The sequence below is a fragment of the Rhinopithecus roxellana genome, chromosome 8, assembly GCF_007565055.1.
Source record: "Rhinopithecus roxellana isolate Shanxi Qingling chromosome 8, ASM756505v1, whole genome shotgun sequence".
Taxonomy (NCBI): domain Eukaryota; kingdom Metazoa; phylum Chordata; class Mammalia; order Primates; family Cercopithecidae; genus Rhinopithecus; species Rhinopithecus roxellana.
This window is the reverse complement of record NC_044556.1, coordinates 120,052,860-120,079,462: the sequence shown is the minus strand read 5'-3', so window position 1 is coordinate 120,079,462 and position 26,603 is coordinate 120,052,860. Positions and strand designations below refer to the sequence as shown.

Below are 26,603 nucleotides of genomic sequence, written 5' to 3'. Positions count from 1 at the left end.
TCAAAAGATAAAATAATAAATGAGGAAACTTTAGAAGCATTTCCCTTAACATTAAGGATGATCCAAGGATAGCTATGTAACTACCTCAGCATTTCACCAGGAGTCCTAAACAGGTAGTAAGATAAGAAATAGGAAAGGTATAAAGATAGCAAGAGAAGAAATGAAACTGATACTATTCACAAATTATATATTAATCTGTAGAGAAAACCTAAAATAATGTTCAAGCTATTGGCATTAATATCAAGGTGTTAAACAACAGTTGCAGGATATAACATCTCTATACCTCACACACCCAAATTGAATTTTGATATAGTTGGTTAAATATTGTTAGCAAAAAAGTTATTTACAAATACAAATAACAATATAAGGTACTTGGGAATAAACCTAATAATAAATGATGGGCATCACCTTTCTATTTATATCATTTCATTAAAAGAAAATTAAATCTTAAGTAGATTTATCATTTTCATGGATAGATGCCTTAATCTGAAAATTCATAATGTCAATCATCCCAAGAGGGATTTTTACTGAATTTGAAACACAATTTTAAATTTTTAAGTGGATGGGCAAAGGTCCCGCAATACTGAGAAAAATATGGAAGAGCCAGGTTGGGAACACTTCCCTCAGGTATTGACGTAAAAATAGCTCGGTAAACCAACTGAATAAAATGAAAAGCCTAGAAATAGACACACATGTGATGTAATCGACTATGTAACTGGTTATTCTTGCCCACTACAGGGAAAAAACCAACTCACTGTGACAGCAGTATTGCAGTAGAGTAAGAGTTTAATGATTGCGTGGGTAGCCAAGCAGCAGGGTGGGAGTATTACTCATGCAAGCCTCCTACAAAACTTGGAAGTTAGGGTTTTTCAAGGACAGTTTGGAGGGCAGGGGGTTAGGAAATGGGAGACACTGATTGATTTACTTGGGGATGATATTGTAGCAAGTTTAAGCTATCTTCTTGTGCTGCGTCAGTTCCTGGATGGGGATCACAGAACCAGCTAAATTAGTTCAGTGGGCTGAGTCACAAGTCCAGGTGGAGTCAGTCGGTGGCCAGAATACAAAAGTCTGAAAAATACCTTCAAAGACTAATGTTAGGTTTTGACAATAGTGTTGTTATCTATCAAAGCAATTGGGGAAGATACAAATCTTGTGACCTTTGGAGCAGTAGATTCTTATAGAAAGGCAAACTAGGGAACAATGGCTGGTTATCATTTAACTGCACCTACTGGCTTAGCAAAATTTAGGCCACTCCCGTAATTCTAATCATGTGGCCTTTCATTAGTCTTACAAAGGTGGTTTCAGGGCTAGTTTGGGGAAGGGGTTGTTATTTTTGTTTTAGAGTCCGACAGAGGCAGATAGCATGTGAGGTCAGAAGGAAGATGGAATAAGGTTAGATTTCTCTCACTGTTATAATTTTTGCAAAGGCGGTTTCATTGCCATTTTTGCAAAGAGGTAATATTGCCAACCAATGGTAAAAAAAAAAAAAAGATTAAATTTTTATTTCTAAGCTGTAAATCACAATGTATCAGTAGGTTGTGAATAGGATAGAGTGCTTTTCACATGATAAGAATAGGCATGATTTCCTGAATTTTTTGTTTGATTTCTGTGTGTAGTAGGTACATACTGGTTCCAGATGAAGAATGTGCTTGACTATGACTTGTACCAAAAAAAAAAAAAAAAAAAAAAGCAAAAAAGTTTAAAAGACACAGCAAAACCTGCTGATACAATTGGTTGTTTCTATGGAAAAAAGTTAAAATTTATCCCCACAAAATACAAAAGTAATATACAGATAAATCAAAGACAAAAATGTGAAAACTTTAAATATTTAGAACAGGGAGGAAATTGATGACCTTGACCAGAGCTTTTTTGGTAGAGTAGGAGTAGGGTTTAGAGCCAAAGTCTTAATTGGAATGGGTTCATATGTGAGTAGACTAATTAGAATAACTATCAAAACAAAAGAAGTTTTATAAGCCTTGGGTGTATTTTTTTAAAAAAATGAAAAAATGAAACACAAAAGGAGTTTTTAACAATGAAAAGCAGTGTTAATAAGATTAATATCAAGGTGTTAAGCAACAGCGGCATTAAGCAATGTAGGGTTTGGGGGGTTGGTTTTTTTTTTTTTTTTTTTTTTTGCCTTCTAACCTGAGACATTTTCATATGTTTATTTGTGGATGGGAATGGACTACTAAATAATTACTGAAGGATGCCTTTGAGTAGGCAAGAAAGGATTATATTTGGTTAGGGTCATTATTTTTTGCCTCTTTGCCCTAGACAATTCTAGTTTTCAGCTGTTCCTCCCTCACAGGCCCCTCAACCCATCTGATTTAGCATTTGTCCCAGTTTTTTAAAATGTTATGGAGGTATCATTAGTAATTACATTAAAATAAGCTGGGATGGAGGATTTGGTAGATTTCCACTTTGTACTTCAAGCTTCTGCTAGTGTCTTGTCTAGTAGTATATGAGACATTTGAGCATTGAATAGATTTCCCCATTAAGCAGCCTATTGTGCCATACCCATGCTGTAAACTGTGGAAATGCATACATATGCTCTAACAGTTGGTAGGGTCATTTGGAATTGTGAACACTTATATATTGGGTATTTTTCAAGTAGATGCAGGAAATAGATGCATAGCAATCCTGCCAGAGAGCATATGGAGAGTAGACCAAACACTTCCTACAATGGCTATGTTATTGACTGTATGGTATAAATCTACAACTTTTTAAAATTTTATTATTTGATACAATTTTATTTTGCAGTAAATCCTTTTGAAAGGAATAATTTTTTTAAAGTACCTATGTAATGAAAAGTTAAGGACTGCATTTTTGGTTTCTCAAGAAAATTGATAATGAATGGGTGGCAACACAAGGTTCATCAGCATTTATTATCTTTCTTTTTTTTTTTTTTTTTTTTTTTTTTTTTTTGAGACGGAGTCTTGCTCTGTCGCCCAGGTTGGAGTGCAGTGGCCGGATCTCAGCTCACTGCAAGCTCCGCCTCCCGGGTTCACGCCATTCTCCTGCCTCAGCCTCCCAAGTAGCTGGGACTACAGGCGCCGCCACCTCGCCCGGCTAGTTTTTGTATTTTTTAGTAGAGACGGGGTTTCACCGTGTTCACCAGGATGGTCTCGAACTCCTGACCTCGTGATCCGCCCGTCTCGGCCTCCCAAAGTGCTGGGATTACAGGCTTGAGCCACCGCGCCCGGCCAGCATTTATTATCTTTCTTAAGGATCACAATAATATCTCTAACCACAGGAAATCTAGGAACATAAGGATGTACTTCAGAAGTTAATTAAGAACACTGTCTCAAAAGGTGACAGTTTATCACATGCAGTTATAGAAGGTATATTTTATATTACTCTGTGAAGCATAACTTCTCATTGAGATTAAAACAAAATTATTTTTCTAAGTAAATTTAGCACACTGTTGGTTGTAGTTTTCTTATTCATGTACAAAAACAAAGTGAAACAGCTGTTATTGAGAAGGCTCTGTTAGTAGAAGAAATTTGCAACCAGCTAAAAGATATCAATTTAACACTGGTGTCATAGGATGCTTCAAATAGAAATTCATTAATTTCTAATAATGGCTTAAATTTTTTTTCATCTAATTAATGGAATTCAGGTAGAACATTTGGAAATTATTTCTCCCAATAGTTAAATATCTGACATCATTGTGAATACTATTCAACTTGAAAGTTCAGCATTTAAGGTAAAATGATAGTTTCACCCCTACTAGATTACTACCCTTAAGGCTCTTCTGTTAAAAAAAAAAAGAAAAAAAACTATAGCTAGCCCAAAATCTCCTTAAGCTGATAAGCAACTTCAGCAAAGTCTCAGGATACAAAATTAATGTGCAAAAATCACAAGCATTCTTACACACCAGTAACAGACAAACAGAGAGCCAAATCATGAATGAACTTCCATTCACAATTGCTTCAAAGAGAATAAAATACCTAGGAATCCAACTTACAAGGGATGTAAAGGACCTCTTCAAGGAGAACTACAAACCACTGCTCAGTGAAATCAAAGAGGACACTAACAAATGGAAGAACATACCATGCTCATGGATAGGAAGAATCAATATTGTGAAAATGGCCATACCGCCCAAGGTTATTTATAGATTCAATGCCATCCCCATCAAGCTACCAATGAGTTTCTTCACAGAATTGGAAAAAACGGCTTTAAAGTTCATATGGAACCAAAAAAGAGCCCGCATTGCCAAGACAATCCTAAGTCATAAGAACAAAGCTGGAGGCATCACGCTACCTGACTTCAAACTATACTACAAGTCTACAGTAACCAAAACAGCATGGTACTGGTACCAAAACAGAGATATAGACCAATGGAACAGAACAGGGTCCTCAGAAATAATACCACACATCTACAGCCATCTGATCTTTGACAAACCTGAGAGAAACAAGAAATGGGGAAAGGATTCCTTATTTAATAAATGGTGCAGGGAAAATTGGCTGGCCATAAGTAGAAAGCTGAAACTGGATCCTTTCCTTACTCCTTATACGAAAATTAATTCAAGATGGATTAAAGACTTAAATGTTAGACCTAATACCATAAAAACCCTAGAAGAAAACCTAGGTAGTACCATTCAGGACATAGGCATGGGCAAGGACTTCATGTCTAAAACACCAAAAGCAACGGCAGCAAAATCCAAAATTGACAAATGGAATCTAATTAAACTAAAGAGCTTCTGCACAGCAAAAGAAACTACCATCAGAGTGAACAGGCAACCTACAGAATGGGAGAAAATTTTTGCAATCTACTCATCTGACAAAGGGCTAATATCCAGAATCTACAAAGAACTCAAATTTCCAAGAAAAAAAAAAAACAACCCCATCAAAAAGTGGGCAAAGGATATGAACAGACATTTCTCAAAAGAAGACATTCATACAGCCAACAGACACATGAAAAAATGCTCATCATCACTCGCCATCAGAGAAATGCAAATCAAAACCACAGTGAGTTACCATCTCACACCAGTTAGAATGGCAATCATTAAAAAGTCAGGAAACAACAGGTGCTGGAGAGGATGTGGAGAAATAGGAACACTTTTACACTGTTGGTGGGATTGTAAACTAGTTCAACCATTATGGAAAACAGTATGGCGATTCCTCAAGGATCTAGAACTAGATGTACCATATGACCCAGCCATCCCACTACTGGGTATATACCCAAAGGATTATAAATCATGCTGCTATAAAGACTCATGCACACGTATGTTTATTGCGGCACTATTCACAATAGCAAAGACTTGGAATCAACCCACATGTCCATCTGTGACAGACTGGATTAAGAAAATATGGCACATATACACCATGGAATACTATGCAGCCATAAAAAAGGATGAGTTTGCGTCCTTTGTAGGGACATGGATGCAGCTGGAAACCATCATTCTTAGCAAACTATCACAAGAAGAGAAAACCAAACACCGCATGTTCTCACTCATAGGTGGGAACTGAACAATGACATCACCTAGACTCGGGAAGGGGAACATCACACACTGGGGCCTATCATGGGGAGGGGGGAGGGGGGAGGGATTGCATTGGGAGTTATACCTGATATAAATGACGAATTGATGGGTGCTGACGAGTTGATGGGTGCAGCACACCAACATGGCACAAGTATACATATGTAACAAACTTGCACGTTATGCACATGTACCCTAGAACTTAAAGTATAATTAAAAATATATATATATTTTTTTCACCAGAGCTGTAAAAATTAAATTAGCTAAAAGAAGAAATAAATGCTTTTGTGTTCCAAGGAATTCCATTTATTAGGACAATAGATACCTATGAAGGAAACAGAACTCTAAAAAGAACTATAATTGTTTCTCAGGATGATGCTTTGTGATGTGAAAGCAAAGCCTGCTGGAAAAGGGGAATCATAGTTGGTGGCTGCTCACAACTGGACAGAAAGAATGCGGAAGCTACCTAGATGTTCACAGAGACTGCTGAATGGGAGCTGGCTCCTTGCTGGAACAGGGATGGACAATGTGTTTCCCCTTCCTCTGTCATCCCTCCCAAAGTATCACCAATCTTTCCTTGGGTTCAGTTTGTTTCTGTACATTTGTGCTTCTCATATGGGCTGGTCCAATAAGCTGTCCCGGGCTTAGCAGCCTTTGTCTGTGGATTGAGTCATATCATGCCATGAAACCTGCAGGAAAAAAAAACAAAAAACAATAGCTGTCGTTCTTTCTATATTATTTAGTACAAATAGAAAAATATCTGAATGTATATGTTTACCAATAACAAGTGATTACTTCTTGTAAGTTTTTGAATTTATTTTTTCTTTGCTCATTTGTTTTAGTTTTTCTATAATAAACATAAGTTGATTTTGTGATAAATTTTAATTAATTTACTCCTCTAAAACACACATACACAGCAAGAAAAAAAAAAAAGCAAACAAAAACTAAAAAGGAGTGGTGAGGTGTTTCATTTTTTTTCCTTTTTAATTATTTGATTCCTTTAAGGAAAGGCAAGATATGAGACCACAGAGGACAAGAATTATGCAATTCCTTCAGCTGCCAATATGTGGAAGACCCATTTTAGAGTGGTAATAGGAGGCTAGTCTAAGGATCTGCATTTATATTTTATCCTTATTCTTTTCTTCCCTTAACTGGATACAGTTATAAAAAGTCCAGTACTGGGATTGCTTTTCATGTTATCAGGAAGGAAGGAACTAGTTTGCCTTATGTAATTAACATAGTTTCTTATGTAGTTAAGATAGTGATGCTACATTATATCTGTTTTTCAACTTTCCTTAGATCTTTTGATTCCTGTGACTTACATAGCTTTTGTACATTTATCCATTTATCTTACCTTTTGGAATCTGTACTATTCTTTTAAATGTATGTTTATATCTCATTTCCTAATTCCTCGATTTTTGCTGGCCTGCCTGGCTTCTGTTTTCATTCTTTACTTGTCCTATATGTCTTACTATCACTTTAGTTGCTGGCCTACCTAGACTCTATGCTTTAGTATACTTAATTTCCTACCCTATCACTATACTTGACTGTTAATCATTACCCTAATACTCACTGCAGATGCATCTCCTTTTCATAAGGAATTCTGGTGAACAGATCAGTTAAAAATTACTTTGAAAATATGCATAATTTATCAGAGTATTATTTCCAACTGAAAGAAAAGCTTTGAGTTTCTAATTACTGGAATTAAATTTAAGGTGTTGTCATATTTTTGTTTTTTCTTATCAGGCTAAAAGACCCCACTAGTCAGCTAGCTGCTAGCTAGTACTAAGAATGAGAGATTTTACTTGTTTCTGTTGCTTAATCTCTTCCAGCACAACCAACTTTATTGCCTTCTAAAATGGCCAAGTGGCAAATAGTGATTAATTCGTCATTGGTTTACTGCAATTAAGAATTCATTTTGTGACTTCATGGGCTTGAAGAAAGAGTATATACAACCTTTCCATAGAACCTAGTATTGACACTATAATTTGAGATATGTGACTATACAACCTACCTAACCTGTAAATGCTTTTTTGTTATGTAATTTGGGTGTGATTCAGTGATTTTGTTTAGGTACTAATGCTGCAACTTGTACAATGATACATGACATATATTGTAATATATAATTTCTTCCTGTCTTTTGGTCCAGTTTATGGGGTAATTAATGGGCAGGTTGACCTTTTTTTTTTTTTTTTTTTAAATAGAGACAGAGTTTTGTTCTATTGCTCAGGCTGGAGTGCAATGGCACCATCAGAGGGCTCAAGTGATCCTCCCTCCTCAGCCTGTGATTATCTAGGACTACAGACACCTGCCACTATGCCCCACTAGTTTTTACATTTTTTGTAGAAACAGTCTCACTGTTTTACCTGGGCTGGTCTCAAACTACTGACCTAAAGGATTTCTCCCATGCTGGTCTCCCAAGTCACTGGGATTACAGGTGTGAGCCATCATGTCTGGCCTGACTTTTTCTTTTAACATAAATTTTAAGACAGTTGTCTTTGGTTTTGAATAACTGACTTTTAGTTGAGGTCATTCTCTCCAAAGCCATCTTAATTGTTTATGTTTCATTCTCTTGCTCTTATGCATGATCCTTTGGTAAATGTATTTTTTTCCTAGGTAGAGCTATTTATAAAGATACTTTATGCATGACAAAGATACACACACACACACACACACATACACACACATATATATATTACAGTTAGAGAAAAAGAGTTATCTCTAATCCCAAGTCAAGAGTAATCTGATTCAAATTCACATGTTAATCCAACCCATATGTTATAGACCTAAACATAGACAAAAACCATGGCCACTTTGAGAGTTTTAATCTGGTATGTCATTTCAATTTTGTATTATAGGAAAGTTAAAGGAGGGAATATTGATGTACATCCATCAGAAAAAGCACTCATTGTTCAATATGAAGTGGAAGCCACCATTCTTGGAGAAATGGGGGACCCCATGTTGGGAGAACGAAAAGAATGTCAAAAAATGTAAGTTCTTTATTTGTGTACATTTTGAAATTAGTGAACATTATATAAACTTTATACAAATCTGATATTATTTTGATCTGCATAGGTGATTAATTATGGCATTCTTCCAGGCATACTTCATCTTAGTGAAGGAGAGATTGTATTAAACTATAAATATGGAGTATATTAATCCTAGAAAAAGTAAGATTTTTGTAAGCTTAATAGGAACCTGTTGTAACATATATATTCTAATTTATCCCATTTAGAAAATGAATATAATAGATTATGAACTACTAACTTGTGAAATCAACCATAAAAGATGTGTTTCATGTTTCTTTTTTTTTTTTTTTTAATTTTACTTTAAGTCCTGGGATTCATGTGCAGAATGTGAAGGTTTGTTACATAGGTATACATGTGCCATGGTGGTTTGCTGCACCTATTAACCCGTTATTTAGGTTTTAAGCCCTACATGCGTTAGGTATTTGTCCTAATGCTCTCCCTCCCCCTAGCCCCCTACCTCCTGACAGGCCCTGATGGGTGATGTTCCCTTCCCTGTGTCCGTGTATTCTCATTGTTCAATCCCCATTTATGAGTGAGAACATGTGGTGTTTGGTTTTCTGTTCCTGTGTTAGTTTGCTGAGAATGATGGCTTCTAGCTTCATCTATCTCCCTGCAAAGGACATGAACTCATTCTTCTTATGGCTATATATTATTCCGTGATGTATATGTGCCACATTTTCTTTATTCAGTCTATCATTGATGGACATTTGGGTTGGTTCCAAGTCTTTGCTATTGTAAATAGTGCTGTAATAAACCTATGTGTGAATGTGTCTTTGTAGTAGAATGATTTATAATCCTTTGGGTATATGCCCAGTAATGGGATTGCTGGGTCAAATGGTATTTCTGGTTCTAGATCCTTGAGGAATCACCACACTGTCTTCCACAATGGTTAAACCAATTCCAATTTCACCACAGCCTGAGCAGCATCTGTTGTTTCCTGACTTTTTAATAATCACCATTCTAACTGGCATGAGATGGTATCTCGTTGTGGTTTTGATTTGCATTTCTCTAGTGACCAATAATGATGAGCTTTTTTTCATGTGTTTCTTGACCACATAAGTGTCTTCTTTTGAGAAGTGTCTGTTCGTATCCTTTACCCACTATTTGATGGGGTTGTTTGTTTTTTCTCTTGTACATTTGTTTAAGTTCCTTGTAGATTCTGGATATTAGTCCTTTGTCAGATGGGTAGATAGAAAAATTTTCTCCCATTCTGTAGGTTTCCTGTTCACTCTGATGACAGTTTCTTTTGCTGTGCAGAAGCTCTTTAGTTTAAATAGATCCCATTTGTCAATTTTGGCTTTTGTTGCAATTGCTTTTGGTGTTTTAGTCATGAAGTCCTTGTCCTTGCCTATGTCCTGAATAGTATTGCCTAGATATTCTTCTAGGGTTTTTATGGCTTTGGGTTTTACATTTAAGTCTTTAATCCATCTTGAGTTAACATTTGTATAAGGTGTAAGGAAGGGGTCCAGTTTCTGTTTTCTACAAGTGGCTAGCCGGTTTTCCCAGCAGCATTTATTAAACAGGAAATCCTTTCCCCATTGCTTGTTTTTGTCAGATTTGTCGAAGGTTAGATGGTTGTAGATGTGTGGTATTATATCTGAGTCTCTGTTCTGTTCTATTGGTCTATATCCCTGTTATGATACCAGAACCATGCTGTTTTAGTTACTGTAGCCTTGTAGTATAGTTTGAAGTCAGGTAGCATGATGCCTCCAGCTTTTTTTTTTTTTTTTTTGCTTAGAATTGTCTTGGCTATACAGGCTCATTTTTGGTTCTGTATGAAATTTAAAGTACTGTTTCGTAATTCTGGGAAAAAAATCAGTGTTAACTTGATGGGAATAGCATTGAATCTGTAAACCTTGAGCAGTATGGCCATTATTATGATATTGATTCTTCCTACCCATGAGCATAGGATGTTTTTACATTTGTCTGTGTTCTCTCTTATTTCCTTGAGCAGCGGTTTGTAGTTCTCCTTGAAGAGGTCCTTCACCTCCCTTGTAAGTTGTATTCCTAGGTGTTTTATTTTCTCTGTAGCAGTTATGAATGGGAGTTCACTCATGATTTGGCTCTCTGCTTGTCTATTGTTGGTGTATAGGATTGCTTGTGATTTTTGTACTTGGATTTTGTACACTAAGAATTTGCTGAAGTTGCTTATCAGCTTAAGGAGTTTATAGGCTGACACGATGGGGTTTTCTAAATATACAATCATGTCATCTGCAAACAGATATAATTTGACTTCCTCACTTTCTATTTGAATACCCTTTATTTCTTTCTCTTGCCTGATTGCCTTGGCCAGAACTTCCAATACTGTGTTGAATAGGAGTGGTGAGAGTGGGCATCCTTGTCTTGTGATGGTTTACAAAGGGAATCCTTCCAGCTTTTGTCCATTCAATATGGTATTGGCTATGTGTTTGTCATAAATAGCTCTTATTATTTTGAGATATGTTCCATCAATACCTAGTTTATTGAGAGTGTTTAACATAAAAAGATGTTGAATTTTTTCAAAGGCCTTTTCTGCATCTATTGAGAAAATCATGTTGTTTTTGTCCTTGGTTCTGTTTATGTGATGGATTACTTTTATTGATTTGCATATGTTGAACCAGCCTTGCATCCCAGGGATGAAGCTGACTTGGTCATGGTGGTTAAGCTTTTTGATATGCTGCTGTATTCAGCTTGCTAGTATTTTATTGATGATTTTCACATTGATGTTCATCAGGGAAATTGCCCTGAAATTTTCTTTTTTTTTTTTTTTTTTGTTGTGTCTCTGCCAGGTTTTGGTATCAGGATGATGCTGGCCTCATAAAATGAGTTGGGGGGGGGAGTCCCTCTTTTTCTCTTGCTTAGAATAGTTTCAGAACGAATGGTGCCCGCTCTGCTGTGTACCTCTGGTAGAATTCTGCTGTGAATGCATCTGTTCTTGGCCTTTTTTTTTTTTTTTTTTTTTTTGGGGGGGGGGGTTGGTAGGCTATTAATTACTTCCTGAATTTCAGAACTTGTTATTGGACTATTCAGGCATTCAACTTCTTCCTGGTTTAGTCTTGGGAGGGTGAATGTATCCAGGAATTTATTCGTTTCTTACAGATTTTCTGCTTTGTTTGCTTCAAGGTGTTTGTAGTATTCTCTGATGGTAGTTTGTATTTCTGTGGGATCAGTGGTGGTATCCCCTTTATCATATTTTATTGTGTCAATTTGATTTTTCTCTCTTCTTCTTAGTCTAGCTAGCAGTCTATTTTGTTATTGTTTTTAAAAAATAGCTCCTGGATTCATTGATTTTTGAAAGAGTTTTTTGTCTCTATCTCCTTCGTTTCTGCTCTGATCTTAGTTATTTCTTGTCTTCTGCTAACTTTTGACTTTGTTTGCTCTTGCTTCTCTAGTTCTTTTAATTTTGACGTTAGGGTGTCAATTTCAGATCTTTCCACCTTTCTGATGTGGGCATTTAGTGCTATAAATTTCCCTCTACACGCTCCTTAAGCTGTGTCCCAGAGATTCTGGTACGTTGTCTCTTTGTTCTCATTGGTTTCAAAGAACTTCTTTACTTCTGCCTTAATTTTGTTATTTACCCAGGAGTCATTCAGGACCAGGTTGTTCAGTTTCCATGTAGTTATGCGGTTTTGAGTGAGTTTCTTAATTCTGAGTTCTAATTTGATTGCACTGTGGCCTGAGAGACTGTTTCTTACGATTTCTGTTCTTTTGCATTTGCTGAGGATTATTTTACTTCCAATTATGTGGTCGATTTTAGAATAAGTGCCATGGGGCACTTAGAAAAATGTATATTCTGTTTATTTGGGGTGGAGAGTTCTGTAGATGTCAATTGGGTCCACTTGATCCAGAGCTGAGTTCAAGTCCTGAATATCCTTGTTAATTTTCTGTCTTGTTGATCTGTCTATTATTGACAGTGGGGTATTAATGTCTCCCACTATTATTGTGTGGGAGTCTAAGTCTCTTTGTAGGTCTCTAAGAACTTGTTTTGTGAATCTGGGTGGTCCTGTATTGGATGCATATATATTTAGGAGAGTTAGGTCTTTTTGTTGCATTGAACCCTTTACCATATGTAATGCCCTTCTTCATCTTTTTTGATCTTTGTTGGTTTAAAGTCTGTTTTATCAGAGACTAGAATTGCAATCCCTGCTTTTTTTTTTTTTTCCATTTGCTTGGTAAATAGTCCTCTATTCCTTTATTTTGAGCCTAAGTGTGTCTTTGCATGTGAAATGGGTCTCCTCAGTATAGCACACCAAGGGGTCTTGACTCTATCCAATTTGCCAGTCTGTGTCTTTCAATGGAGGCATTTAGCCCTTTCACATTTAAGGTTAACATTGTTATGTGTGAATTTGATCCTGTCATCATGCCGGTAGCTGGTTATTTTGCACATTAGTTGATGTAGTTTCTTCACAGTATCATTGGTCTTTATATTTTGGTGTGTTTTTGCATTTGGCTGGTACCGGTTTTTCCTTTCTATATTTAGTGCTTCCTTCAGGAGCTCTTATAAAGCAGGCCTGGTGGTGACGGAATCCCTCAGCATTTGCTTGTCTGGAAAGATTTTTATTTCTCCTTTGCTTATGAAGCTTAGTTTGGCTGGATATGAAATTCTGTTTTGAAAATTATTTTCCCTAAGAATGTTGACTATTGACCCCTACTCTCTTCTGGCTTGTAGAGTTTCTGCGGAGAGATCCGCTGTTAGTCTGATGGGCTTCCCTTTGTAGGTGACCTGACCTTTCTCCTGGCTGCCCTTAACATTTTTTTCCTTTGTTTCAACCTTGGAGAATCTGATGATTATGTGTCTTGGGACTGATCTTCTCAAGGAGTATCTTAGTGGTGTTCTCTGTATTTCCTGAATTTGAATGTTGGTCTGTCTTGCTAGGCTGAGGAGGCTCTCCTGGATAATACCCTGAAGTGTATTTTCCAACTTGGTTCCATTCTCCCTGTAACTTTCAGTTACACCAATCAATCGTAGGTTTGGCCTTTTCACATAGTCCCATATTTCTTGGAGGCTTTGTTTGTTCCTTTTCATTCTTTTTTCTCTAATCTTGTCTTCGTGCCTTGTTTCAGCAAGATGATCTTCAGTCTCTGATATTCTTTCTTCTGCTTGATTGATTTGGCTATTGATACTTGTGTATGCTTCACGAAGTTTTCATGCTGTGTTTTTCAGCTCCATCAAGTCATTTATGTTTCGTCTAAACTGGTTATTCTAGTTAGCAGTTCCTGTAACCTTTTATCAAGGTTCTTAGCTTCCTTGCATTGGGTTAGAACATGCTACTTTAGCTAAGAGGAGTTTGTTATTACCCACCTTCTGATGCCTACTTCTGTCGTTTCATCAATTCTCATTCTCCATCCAGTTTTGTGCCCTTGCTGGAGAGGACTTGCAATCATTTGGAGAAGAGGCATTTTGGTTTTTGGAATTTTCAGCGTTTTTGTGCTGGTTTTTCCTCATCTTCGTGGATTTATCCTTTGATCTTTGAGGCTGATGACCCTTGGATGGGGTTTTTGTTGGGGGGTGTTTTTTGTTGATGTTGTTGTTGTTGCTTTCTGTTTGTTAGTTTGTCTTCCAGCAGCCAGGTCCGTCTTCTGCAGGTCTGCTGAAGGTTGCTGGAATTTCACTCTAGATCCCGTTCGCGTGGAGGCTGCAGAACAGCAAATATTGCTGCCTGCTCCTTCCCCTGGAAGCTTGGTCTGATGCCAGCCAGAGATCTCCTATATGAGATGTCTGTCAACCCCGGTTGGGAGGTCTCTCCCAGTCAGGAGGCACAGGGGTCAGGGACCCACTTGTGGAGGTAGTCTGTCCCTTAGCAGAGCTGGTATGCTGTGCTGGGAGAATTCCCCTTGTCAGGATCAGCTGCTCTCATCAGAGCCAGCAGGCAGGAAAGATTAAGTCTGCTGAAGCTGTGCCCACAGCCACCCCTCCTACCAGGTTCTCTGTCCCGGAGAAATGTTTTATCTGTAAGCCCCTAAGGCTGCTGCATTTCCTTTAGGGAGGCCCTGCCCAGTGAGGAGGCATCTAAAGAAGCACTTTGCCACACTGTGGTGAATTCTACCCAGTCTAAACCTCCCAGTCTTCTTAGCACTGTCCAGGGAAAACTGCCTTCTACAGCCTCACTGATGGCAGGCCACCCTCCCCTCACCAAGCCTGATCATCCCAGGTCAACTCCAGACTGCTGTGCTGGCAGTGAGAATTTCAAGCCAGTGGTTCATAGCTTGCTGGGCTCCATAAGAGTAGAACTCACTGAGTGAGACCACTTGACTCCTTGGCTTCAACTCCCTTTCCAGGGGAGTGAACAGTTCTGTCTTGCTGGGGTTCCAGGCACCACTGGGGTATGAAAAAAACTCCTGCAGCTAGCTCACTGCCTACCCAAACAGCCACCTGGTTTTGGGCTTGAAATCCAGGGTCCAGGTGGTATTGGCTCACAAAGGATCTCCTGATCTGTGGACTGCAAAAACTGTGGGAAAAGCATAGCACCCGGGCCGGGTAGAACAGTCCCTCACACCTTCCCTTGGCTGAGGGAGGGATGTCCCCTGGCTCTTTGCACTTCCTGGGTGAAGTGATGTCCCCCCACCCCGCTTCTGCTCACCCTCCATGGGTTGTACCCACTGCCTAACCAGTCCCAATGTGTTGAACTGGGTACCTCAGTTGGAAATGTAGAAATCACCCACCTTTTGCGTTGGTCTCACTTGGAGCTGCACACTGGGGCTGTTTCTATTCAGCCATCTTGAACCCTCCTCATGCCTCTAGATATCTACCCAAATGAGTTGAAAACATGTTCACACAAAAAGCTGCGCTTGAATGTTTATAGCAGTTTTACTCATAATTGCAAACAATTGGAAGCAAACTAGAGGTCTTTTTAGAGTTTTTCTCTGTATTGACCTTTCTTTCTCTCTATGCCTTCTGATATGCAGCTAAGACTATATAAAAAATATAATAAAATTAAAGGACTTACAAGGTAGAAACCAAAAAAAACCCAAATAAGTTAAAGAAGAAATAAAGGGACAGAATATTGCTTGAGTTCTTCTTGTAAACATTAGAAACCACTCTAACAAATTTAAACAGAAAAGGAATTTATTAAAAGCGATTATATAGCTTGTAGAACCCCAGGATAACCAGATTTGGGGTTGAATATATAGCTGGGAATAATATCTAAGTCATTCTGCTGGAATGGTTTCAGGAGAAATCATCTGTGTATGAATAATAAGCTTACAGGACATTGCTCTGAGATCTCCACTCCTGCTCCTTCTAATTCCTTGATGTCTTCCAACAAAAAATTAGCCATCTTTAACACAAAATAATTCTACACAGTGGCTGCTTGCTTATTTTTCTCTTTTTGAAAAGAAGCTTGCATGGCAGCATCTGCTTGACAGTCTTTTGCCACCAGGTTGACTCTTCACTTTTAATCTAATTTTATGTCTTTATACCTCTTCCTGGTACCCTGAATCCAGGTAACTAGGCAATTGTTTCCAAACTCTTAATAATGGTTTCTTAATGGATTCCCAGTGAATCTCCTGGGCTAACTTTAAAAAGAGGGAGGTGTTAGCTTATTATTGTTAATGCACTAACCTAAGTATAAAATGTATTCATTTGTTCCTCAAAATTCCTCATATGGATCTTAAAGTGGATCTCACTTTTTTTTTTTTTTTTTTTTTTTTTTGAGACGGAGTCTCCCCCTGTCGCCCAAGCTGGAGTATAGTGGTGCGATCTTGGCTCACTGCAACCTCTGCCTCCCAAGTTCAAACAATTCTCCTGTCTCAACCTCCCGAGTAGCTGGCATTACAGGCACACACCACCACACCTGGCAAATTTTTTGTATCTTTAGTAGAGATGGGGTTTCACCATATTGGCCAGGCTGGTCTCGAACTCCTGACCTTGTGAGCCCCCCGCCTCAGCCTCCCAAAGTGCTGGAATTACAGGTGTGAACCACTGTGCCCAGCTGGATTTCACTTTCTTTTGCTTTTACTTTCTATATAATTACCACCAGAGCAACTGAATCTGAACATATCAATATTGTGTCTTGTCCCTAGCTGAGAAAAAGTTAGGATTTGTGGGTATGGTCAAGAAAATGATTTATTTATGATGGTATAGATTCTTACATTTGATAATGCTAAAGACTTTATATATTTTATATCAGAAATACCATTTTAAAACAGAATCTCTGAATATGCTGTCTTGCCTAGAGAGTTGGAAGAAGATTTTATGTTCCTTTTGTTATTTTGTTTGTCTAGCTCACAGAAAATCACTGCCTTGTATTTTTCTGAGCCTAATTATATCTAATACTTTATTTTACTAAGAGTCTATGGCCAGATTCTCTATAATAGTTTATAACCTATAAATTATTTTAAAGTAGTAATATTGCAGTTATTACTTTTATAATATGTGAGTTGAAAAATTCTGTCATACTTACAGCATTCGACTTAAGAGTCTCAATGCCAACACAGATATAACTTCCCTGGCAAGGAAGGTGGTTGAAGAATGTAAACTCATTCATCCTTCAAAACTAAATGAGGTAGAACAGCTGTTGTACTATCTACAGAACCGCCGTGATTCATTGTCAGGAAAAGGTAAGTAGTAGAATTCCTGGCTTCCCAATGCAGATCCAAAGTTGTTTATAGTTTGTCAAACAACTATAAACAAAAGTTTATCAAACTATTGATATTTGATATTGGGTAGGTTTTTTTCATCAGTGCTATGAATGAGTAAACAACAAAGAATAAACATTAATTGCTTTCATGGTAGGCTTTATATTAGATGCTTCCACATAAAATGGTCTAATTCTTTTTTCATGTTTTGTGTATGTACACATATACTGAAGTAAGAATAAAAAAGGAAATGTCTGTCATATTGATTCTAGAATAGTAAAAGGAGAGAATTTGGGGCAGAAAACCTATTTTTCACTGCACCAACTAGACTGATACTTTATAAGCTTCTTTTTTATATTTGTTTGTCATTTGGATGGATTGTGTAAGTGTTAAAATATATATCATATGCCTTAGACTATCCAACAGATATAACTTTCATGAATTTTTTTTCTTTGTTTCCTTTTTTTTTTGGCGGCAGCAGCAAGAAAAAGGTTTAATCTGGGGGGTCACCAAACTAGGAGATGAGAGAAAACCTCAAATCCATCTCCCTGAGAAGTTTGGGGCTAGAGTTTTTAAGGATTTTGCATTGGGCTGAAGTGTGGAGATTGTTGATTGATCAAAGAGTGTAAGGTGAAGTAATGGGACAGGATGATGAAGCAGCTGTATTCTCATGCTGATTTCTTTCCTCTATGAGGGTCTTCCGACTGGTTGGCGTCAGCTGTTTCACTGCAACTCAGGGTCTGAAAAACATTTTAAATGATCCTTAAGCAAAATCCTTATGATTCTTAACGTCAGAGATCCTGTCTGTAAGAACAATGGGGATGTAAATGGTCAGTATGTAGTGCTATGTGACTTTAGCAGCAAGGAAATGAGCCAAAGTGCAGCCTAATTAATACTTAGTTATAACTATATTTCTGTCTGGAACAGAGTTCAAGTCAGAAAAATGGAAGAAATTTTTGAAAATGTTAGTTTGAAGACTTGTAGCCAGGAAAGAATTCAGGTTTAGTTCAAATTGTAGAAAACAATAAAAACCCAAAAATAATAGACAAGGCTAGAATCTAGTAACAGGTATACTATCATTTCTTTTGAAACAAGATTTTTATCTCTAGTATGCCATTTCTACCAAAGACAAATTATAGTAGGACCAATTTATTTCCAAAATAAGTATTATTATACTTGGCCTATTTGCATAAAGTATGGCAAGAATATTTATTGGTCATATAGGCTCTTTTAAGTTGAACTTTGCAGGAACTTTTCCATAAGGAATCTTAGTTTAGAGTTTTTGAAAGCCTCAAGGTTAGCTAAACCAAGGATTTATCCATGCCTGCAGACACCTGTATGAATTGGGTGAGCTCATTTCTTGTGGAGGTCCCAAAATAACTTGAGGTTTCTGGATCTGTTGAAAGTAACATTTTTTACTTATCACAGGTGAGGAACCCTAAAAAGAAACTACATAGACAAGGTAGAAGGCTAGTCTTTCTGAGGGGCTTTTATTGGCTCTATAAAGTCAACATCAATTCCTCAAAGCAATTTTGTCATATCTGAAAATATGCCAATCCAGTCAAAGCCTTGGTAAAGTAACTAGCATCTGCAATTGTGTCCTGCTACAAAAGAAAGCAGATTCTTATTGAACTTATGCAAATAACTATATTGCCATAAAATAATACTTATGAAGTTTCCACATTTGTGAGAACTCAGTTAGAAAGGCAAATTTAGCTCATAAAGATATACTTTACTTGTCATAAGCTATAAATAGCTCAAAAGAAAAAAAAAGTTTTATTGACTCTTCTTCAGTCAGAGTAGCCGACTTCCAAACAGGATGTTGTTTGTTCACCTTGGAATTGCCTTTCATAAATCAGGCAGCTCTTTGTCAGTCAGGTAAGAGCTGTTTAATGGGCAGCGTAGAATCCTGCAGCTTCTCACACAGTTTCAGAGTCAATCCTGGGGAAAAAGAGGCTCCCTGCTCATGAGTATCTCCTCCTTGAATTTCCCAAGTAGCATGATCATATACAAAGTATCTCCATTTTATTATGGAATTATTCTGGGCACTGCTGTCCCCAGTTAAGACTGTTTCTGACATTGCCCCAAATAGCATGGGTATTTCAGATGTCATGATCATGTTATGTCCTTCCATCATAGGATGTCTTCAGTTAATGTCCTGTAACAAGGCAGTAAATTGCCTCTTAAGTGGAAATTCTCTAGTCCAGAGTCACAGCAGTCATCATTGGGATGTGCTCATAGACTTTTGCTATAAGCCTCAGTAAGCATTCCACAAAAGGCTATCAAGTGGAGAATTTGTTCCTACCAGCACTCCAGCTTCTATTCTATATTCTGTGGGCTTAGACAATCTTATTGGTTCCCATTGTAATATGTTCAGTTAATTATAGCTTGAAGGGCAGATTTGCATGCCTTCAGTTTTATAGTACTAGGTAGAGAAAACATCCCCTAGTCAGATACGATATCCATTTTCATAAGACATTTAGGTAAAGAATACACAATTACTTACAAAAAGCCTATATAAACATTTCAACTTTGATAATCCTATCCACCCTTAATTTTATGTTCTGCTCCTGGCAATTTCTCTTCACTCCCAGACCATTTTGCTCTCTCCTGTGAAAAGAGATTTGGGTTCCCAGCAGAGGGTTTAGCTAAGGGACCAAGGCTTTTTAGTCAATCTTTGTGTTGATTAATCACCTCAACATCACCCCAGGCAATTGTTGGTCAGTTTTCTCATTCTGATCTTTGTCTTCTGATTTTTTAAAAAATGTCTCCAATTGGGGTAAGTACAGAAAACTGATTTGGCACCCTTTAATATTGGGGGAACCAGCAGTTAAGGCCTTTGTTTGATGCCATCAATTTCCGTTTTATTCATTCAATTTCTTAATAACTGTCTAAAGATTTTCATTCTGCTGGGATGAGTCCCCTGACTCTCCCCTTTTCTTTTCCTCTTAGTTTTACTCCTATCAATGTTTTCTTCATTCATCATATTTCTTAATAACTATTTAAAACTTCCCATCTTCCTGGGATGCATCCTTTGACCCTCCCCTCTACCCTTCACCATTCCCTTGTTAACGAACCTAATATTTTCTGTTAGCGTCTGTAAGACCCATGAGGAGAAGCTGACCATGACCTGGGTAATGGGCATATTCAAGGGGTGAATATCCCTGTCATCATAATGCCGGTCCCATATGGCTTGCATACAAACCACATTAGCTGCTTCATCTGGGGTACTCCACTTGGCAGTTATAGGTAGAGTTGGACAGTCCCCTTTCTTAGGATAAAGAGACCTTACAGTGGCTTTTATCCAATTCATTAGGCTAACTCTTTCCTCACTAATAATGTCCTGTTTGTCTGGTTCATGTATAATCATTTGCAATTGTTTAATTGTGAGCAGTGGGTACCATACCAACCCAAACACGTTCTTTCACTCTGCAGCATTTAAAACCAAAGACACTGCTCCCAAATTAGTTACTCTCATAAGCCATTTCAGTATCGTTTCCTCAGGGAGCTGATGATATTAATCTATAAAATAAAAAGGTGGAGGATAAGGAACCTTTGATTCCTGGGTGACCATGTGGTCATCCATGGCCTGGAACTGCAGCTGGGCTGTGCCCAATTACTAAAGGTAAAAGTTACAGTGAATTTGGAGATGGATATAACTTCTGGGGAGTTAGTTCACTGGACACATAAGGAAATGCAAACTAATATGAAAAAAGCATAATATTCAATTCCTTGCTTGTTGTCATCTATAATGGCTAAAATGACAGTAAAACGGATTGCTGGTTGGGCCTTAAGGCTAAAGAAAGCTTAGATGTCGGTCTGTGTGAGCTCAGGTCACTAGCCTCGAAGCTACCCATAAAAGCAGAAAATTATGTCAGCGCAATAGAAAATGCCTCTGTGACCTGTGTTCTCCAAGAAGGTAGCCAAATGTGGAAGAAGAGCAAAATGAAGTAATTATTGAAACCAGAGTATATAGTGTAAAGGAATTGTTCTGTTTTATAGAGCTCCCACTCGGTCACAGGTCAAGTTTTCAAGGACATAAAACAAGATGAGAGGAACCCTCAGTTAGTACCTTCTCTTTATGAAGAACACAGAAAGACAAAGAAAAGATTATTTCTGGAAAGGAAGGGAACAATATGAATATTAATAAACCAAAAAGTACACCAGAGTCAGTATTTCCCAAGACTAGTCATACACATCTTTTTCTCTTATTAATCAAAACCTTGCAGGAAACTGATTTTTTTACCTTTTGCTCAGCCAGATTCCACACAGAGAGATCAGGAACCTGACTGGTAAACGGTTCTTACTACCCTGTTGCCCCCTTGTTGGGTTCCTGGATTCTCTTAAACTGTGGCTTCCAAAAGAGCAGAGCTTTAATCACCCTGCTTGCTGATTATGAAAGAAAACCATTTTCTTTGTTTTCATGGGTTCATAGGTGAAAGCTGCCCAGTTTTGCAAGATAGAATCCAAGGGGCTGCTTGAGGTAGGAGGGATCAAGTTAGCATTTCCTGTATCGACCGAGAGAAAATTACAATATACACATAACAAAGACAAACACCAGTTACTTGGCTCAGTATCCAAGTTTTAACCTAGCAAAACAGATAAAACAGACCCCCCTTTCTACTTGTTAGGCCCACTGAACTTCTGCTAATGTTTCCTTCTGGGTTCTCCACACACAAACAGGACAAGATAAGAACAGACATGAGACCCCGATAAGTCAGAACTCTAAAACCAGATTTCATAACTGAAACCAAATCATCCAGGAGTACTCCCCCCAAACATTGCCCTTTATTCTCCTTCCAATTGGGAATATCCCCCTTAAACAGGGCCCTTTTTACAGATTAGGAAGCGTCAACAGGACCTCTGAGGAGGCAACAAGACCTTTAAGGGGGCCAACAGATCAGGAGAAGGCAAAGGGGATGTCAATTGTGCTTGGGAATACTTAACTGGAGAAGTCTTTCAGATTCAGAAACTGTTTCTCTACTCCAAGCAAGCTTATGTGAAAGTCGGCAATGCCTTGCTGGCAAGGGAGGCAGCAGAGACAGCCCCTGGCTTAAAGAAGCCAGGCAGCCACTTGGTTTCATCTCTGGGCCTCTGAAATGTCAAGAGGTTACCGAGCCACAGGCAGATGCCCACGAGGGGTATCCCTTTATGAGTTCACCACTAAATTGTAACCACACCTGGCTAATTTTTTACATTTTTTGTAGAGATGGGAGTCTCACTATGTTGCCTAGGCTAGTCTCAAACTCCTGGGTTCAAGCGATCTTCCTGCCTCGGCTTCCCAAAGTGCTTTGATTATAGGCATGAGGCACTGTGCCCAGCTGGTGCTCTTAAAATAATATATCAGTGCTGAAGTTTTGATTGGACTAAGTAGGAAAAAAAAAAAACAACTTTGTTTGGAATTTTTTCAAATTAGTCTCTCTTCATACACAGTAAATAAAATGCCTTGTACTTAATATATACTTTTATTAGCTGTGAATACAGTGTCTAACATAGATTTAGTCAACATATATTTGTTGAATGAATTAAATGGTTGTAAATTTATTTAAAAGCAAAAAGGGCCAGTTGTGGTGGCTCACGCCTGTAATCTCAGCACTTGGGGAGGCTGAGGCGAGCAGATGACGAGGTCAAGAGATCGAGACCATCCTGGCCAACATGGTGAAACCCCACCTCTAGTAAAAATGCAAAAATAATTGGGTGTAGTGGTACATGCTTGTGACCTCAGCTACTCAGGAGGCTGAGGCAGGAGAATCTCTTGAACCCAGGAGGCAGAGGTTGCAGTGAGTCAAGACCATGCCACTGAACTCCATCCTGGCAACAGAGTGAGACTCCGTCTCAAAAAAAAAAAGCAAAAATAGACATTTTGAACGTGATTGCTTCTAATCACATACCTGACATTCAGTTAAGTACTATGTAGATAAGGAAAATATTATCAAGGAAAATTTGTATTAAGTATTTTGTTAATAGAATATTCTTGTTAAGATGTCTGTAAATGATGAGAGATCACATAGTCCAATAAATCCAAGGACAAAAGCAAATCTGGTAGTCTTTTAATATCTGTGTCTACTTATTGTAGGTTGTACAGTATAGTTAAAGTTGATCTTTCCTAGTGCCAAATTAATAGAATTCTGAAGGCATTTAGAATAAAGTGTCTTTGAACCAGTAAAAACTCTTTCACTGTGTTTTCAGGGCAAATCAGTGGTTTTACCTTGCTCCCCCCCAGAAATTAGAGGAATATGAAAAAATGTTCATGTCATCATACATGGATAAAATAATACAAATCAATATTTTCTCTATCTGGGTAGAGTATTATTAATAATTGAAGACATAGGAAATGCTTTAGGAAGTGTATATTAAATATACGCTTTTTTTTACACTACTGATTTTCTTTGTTAAAACTCTTTTACTTGGCAAGCAGTATTCCAAAGCCAGAAATCTTATCTTAAAAGCAATTGAAACAAGATAATAATACTTACTTGGTTATGTAATTCATTACATTCAGTGATTTTTTTTGCATAATTAAAACCACTGTCTTAGTAAATTATCTGTTTGAAGCAGAATTAAGCTGTTGAGAATGTATGATCTTATATAGAATGGGTACTGTCCTCTGAAAATAATGACTAATTCTATCATATATTTATTTGCTAATTATGGAATCAAAAATTTTGATAACATTCTAACTTACTTTAATGTACATACATTACTTATACTTATGATCCAGATCAATAAAGTATTTGATAGTTTTTTGTTAAAAAATGAAATTATGCCATTAATTAGATAATTCAATATAAACGAATGGCTCAAACTTGTGTTCAACACCTTTGGATAACTCTTTATTTGGTAATAAGTGGGGATTTAATTAATACAAGTAATAAATATTTGCCTTTTAATTTATGATCTTAATTTTACTTATTAAAAAAGAACCAGTTAACAACTATTCTGTATCTTAGGTTTTAAATTTACCAATTTTTATTTCTTTTAGTTTTTATATTACTCAAGTCATACTTTTTTCTTTGCCTTATTGATTTTCCTATTCCTACCTTAAATTTGAATTAGGAAGGGAAAGAGAGGATACTTAGAACAGACTATTTTGCTTCTTGTTGGCAAGTCTGACTGTATACCTTACATACCCAAAAAGTTAACCAAGGAGGAAGTTGGTGATCAGTTATAGATTTTATTAATTTATACTCCCTTTGATATCCTCATTTGATCAAATTGATTATATATGAGCATTTTTATACATTGAAAAGAGATTATTTCATAAACTGGTTTTAATATCCCCAGTTTAGCTATAATTAAACTCAGCTGCTAAAAATAAAAATTACCTAGAAACCCTAAAAACCTAATTCTCCTTATTAAAAAAAAAAAATCTTTTTACAGAGAAAAAAGAAAAATCAAGCAAGCCTAAAGATCCACCTCCTTTTGAAGGAATGGAGGTAAGACTGCATGCATTCTGATCTAATAGAGGACTGAATTATAAGATATTGCCTTTTTCCATCAATAATACACACAATCACATTAAGCACATGTGGTATTTTTTAAAAATGACTGAACTCAGGTATCTGAGAAAGGTAGAAAATCATTATTTAATTGAAAAAGACAAAAAGTATTGGTTCTACTTTTTTTTTTTTTTGCGTGATCTCGGCTCACCACAACTTCTGCCTCCCGGGTTCAAGCGATTTTCCTGCCTCAGCCTCCTGAGTAGCTGGGATTACAGGCGCGTGCCACCACACCCAGCTAATTTTTGTATTTTTAGTAGAGACAGGGCTTCACCATGTTGGTCAGGCTGGTCTCAAACTCCTGACCTTGTGATCTGCCCGCCTCGGCCTCCCAAAGTGCTGGGATTGTAGCTGTGAGCTGCCTGCCGTACCTGTGGCTAGTTGTGCTTTCTAAACAATTAATTTTGATAAATGATGGGCAAAAATGTTTACATATTCTTATTGTAATATGTTTTGAAATATTGTTTAATCTACTATAGTAGATACAAATATTTTTTATTACATTTAAATACTTTATATTGATAAACAATTTTTAAAGTTTATATACATCTCATTTTATCATGGGGTTTTGTATTAGAGTCCTAGGTCTAAAGATCTAAAATTTCCATATCCAAAAAGTGGGTAATTTCTGTGTTGTTATATCTGTATTGATCACAAAATATTATTTCTTTGGCAGTGGATCTGTTGAGCATTGTTGATGAGTACTTTCTGCCTCTTCCTTTGTTTCAGATTGATGAAGTTGCTAACATTAATGACATGGATGAATATATTGAGTTATTATATGAAGATATTCCTGACAAGGTTCGAGGTTCTGCTTTGATCCTGCAGCTTGCTCGAAATCCTGATAACTTGGAAGAACTACTATTAAATGGTGATTACCAAAAACATGTTTAATTATAATAGAGGAATAAGTTACAGTTATTTATACAAAACTTAAGACTGCATATATTTTCCAGCTCTTTATTTCTTTCTACTCAGATTTCTTAAATTGAGAGCATAGCATTTAAATATTCTGTGGAGAATTCACCAACCATTTAATGTAAACAAGGAAAATTAAGCATTAATGGTACTATACCTTTTCTTTCTTCTACTCTGGGAAACTTTTTTATTGTTTCAATTAGGATATAAGATCAAACTACAGACATTTGCATAAATATATATATCATGTTTTATTAAAGTTCCAGTATTCGTTTTTTCTCAGCACAGGGAAAGCTATTAATCTTTGCAGTTTCATTGAGATTGAATTTCACATCAAGTATTTGCTTTCCTTTCACTGGAAGTACTTGGTAGTAACAAGAAAAGGAGATAGAATGTTTTTAACACCCTTTTCTCAGTAACACCACTATAGAATCATTTTTGCTTTGTTTTGTTTTGTTTTGTTTTGTTGTTTTGCTTTTGTTTTTGAGACAAGGTCTCCCTCTGTTGCCCAGGCTGGAGTGCGGTGGCACGATCTCTGCTCACTGCGACCTTCAGCTCACTGCAACCTCCGCCTCCCGGGTTCATGTGATTCTGCCGCCTCAGCCTCCTGAGTAGCTGGGATTACAGGAGTGTGTCACCATGCCCAGCTACTGTGTGTGTGTGTGTGTGTGTGTGTGTGTGTGTGTGTGTGTGTGTTTTTAGTAGAGACAGGGTTTCACCATATTGGTCAGGCTGATCTGAAACTCCCCACCTCAGGTGATCTACCTGCCTCCGCTTTCCAAAGTGCTGGGATTACAGGCATGAGCCACTGCATGCCCTACCTATAGAATCATTTTAAATCCATAGTTTTCTGATTATATATTTGCCAAAAACAAAATAGGAAAGATGTGTTTATTATCTGGTTTGCATTACATGAGAGAGAATGCCTTTCTGATTGTTGCCAAATACCTGGATAAAATAATTCAAATCAATAGTTTTCTCAATCAGTATTTTCAAATAAGTATTTAAAATGCCTTTTCTGCTATATGCTTGCCATTCTTTTATGAAATAGATAATTCTTGAAAACTTATTCTGTGGCATGTACTGTTCCATATTTTCATGGAATTGTTGTAGTGTTCCCTC

At 37.2% G+C, this 26,603-nt stretch overlaps 1 protein-coding gene across 3 annotated transcripts in view; it reads left to right on the top strand.

Moving 5' to 3' along the window:
• The window catches only part of KIFAP3 (kinesin associated protein 3), a 153,804-nt gene that overhangs the window by 10,054 nt on the left and 117,147 nt on the right, over positions 1–26,603 (top strand). For all 3 annotated transcript variants that reach the window (XM_010361093.2, XM_010361110.2, XM_010361101.2), the window contains exons 2-5: positions 8,338–8,469; positions 16,892–17,046; positions 24,445–24,500; positions 25,293–25,434. In XM_010361093.2, the coding sequence (XP_010359395.2) occupies positions 8,338–8,469; positions 16,892–17,046; positions 24,445–24,500; positions 25,293–25,434 (485 nt within the window). The remainder of the gene's footprint in view (positions 1–8,337; positions 8,470–16,891; positions 17,047–24,444; positions 24,501–25,292; positions 25,435–26,603) is intronic.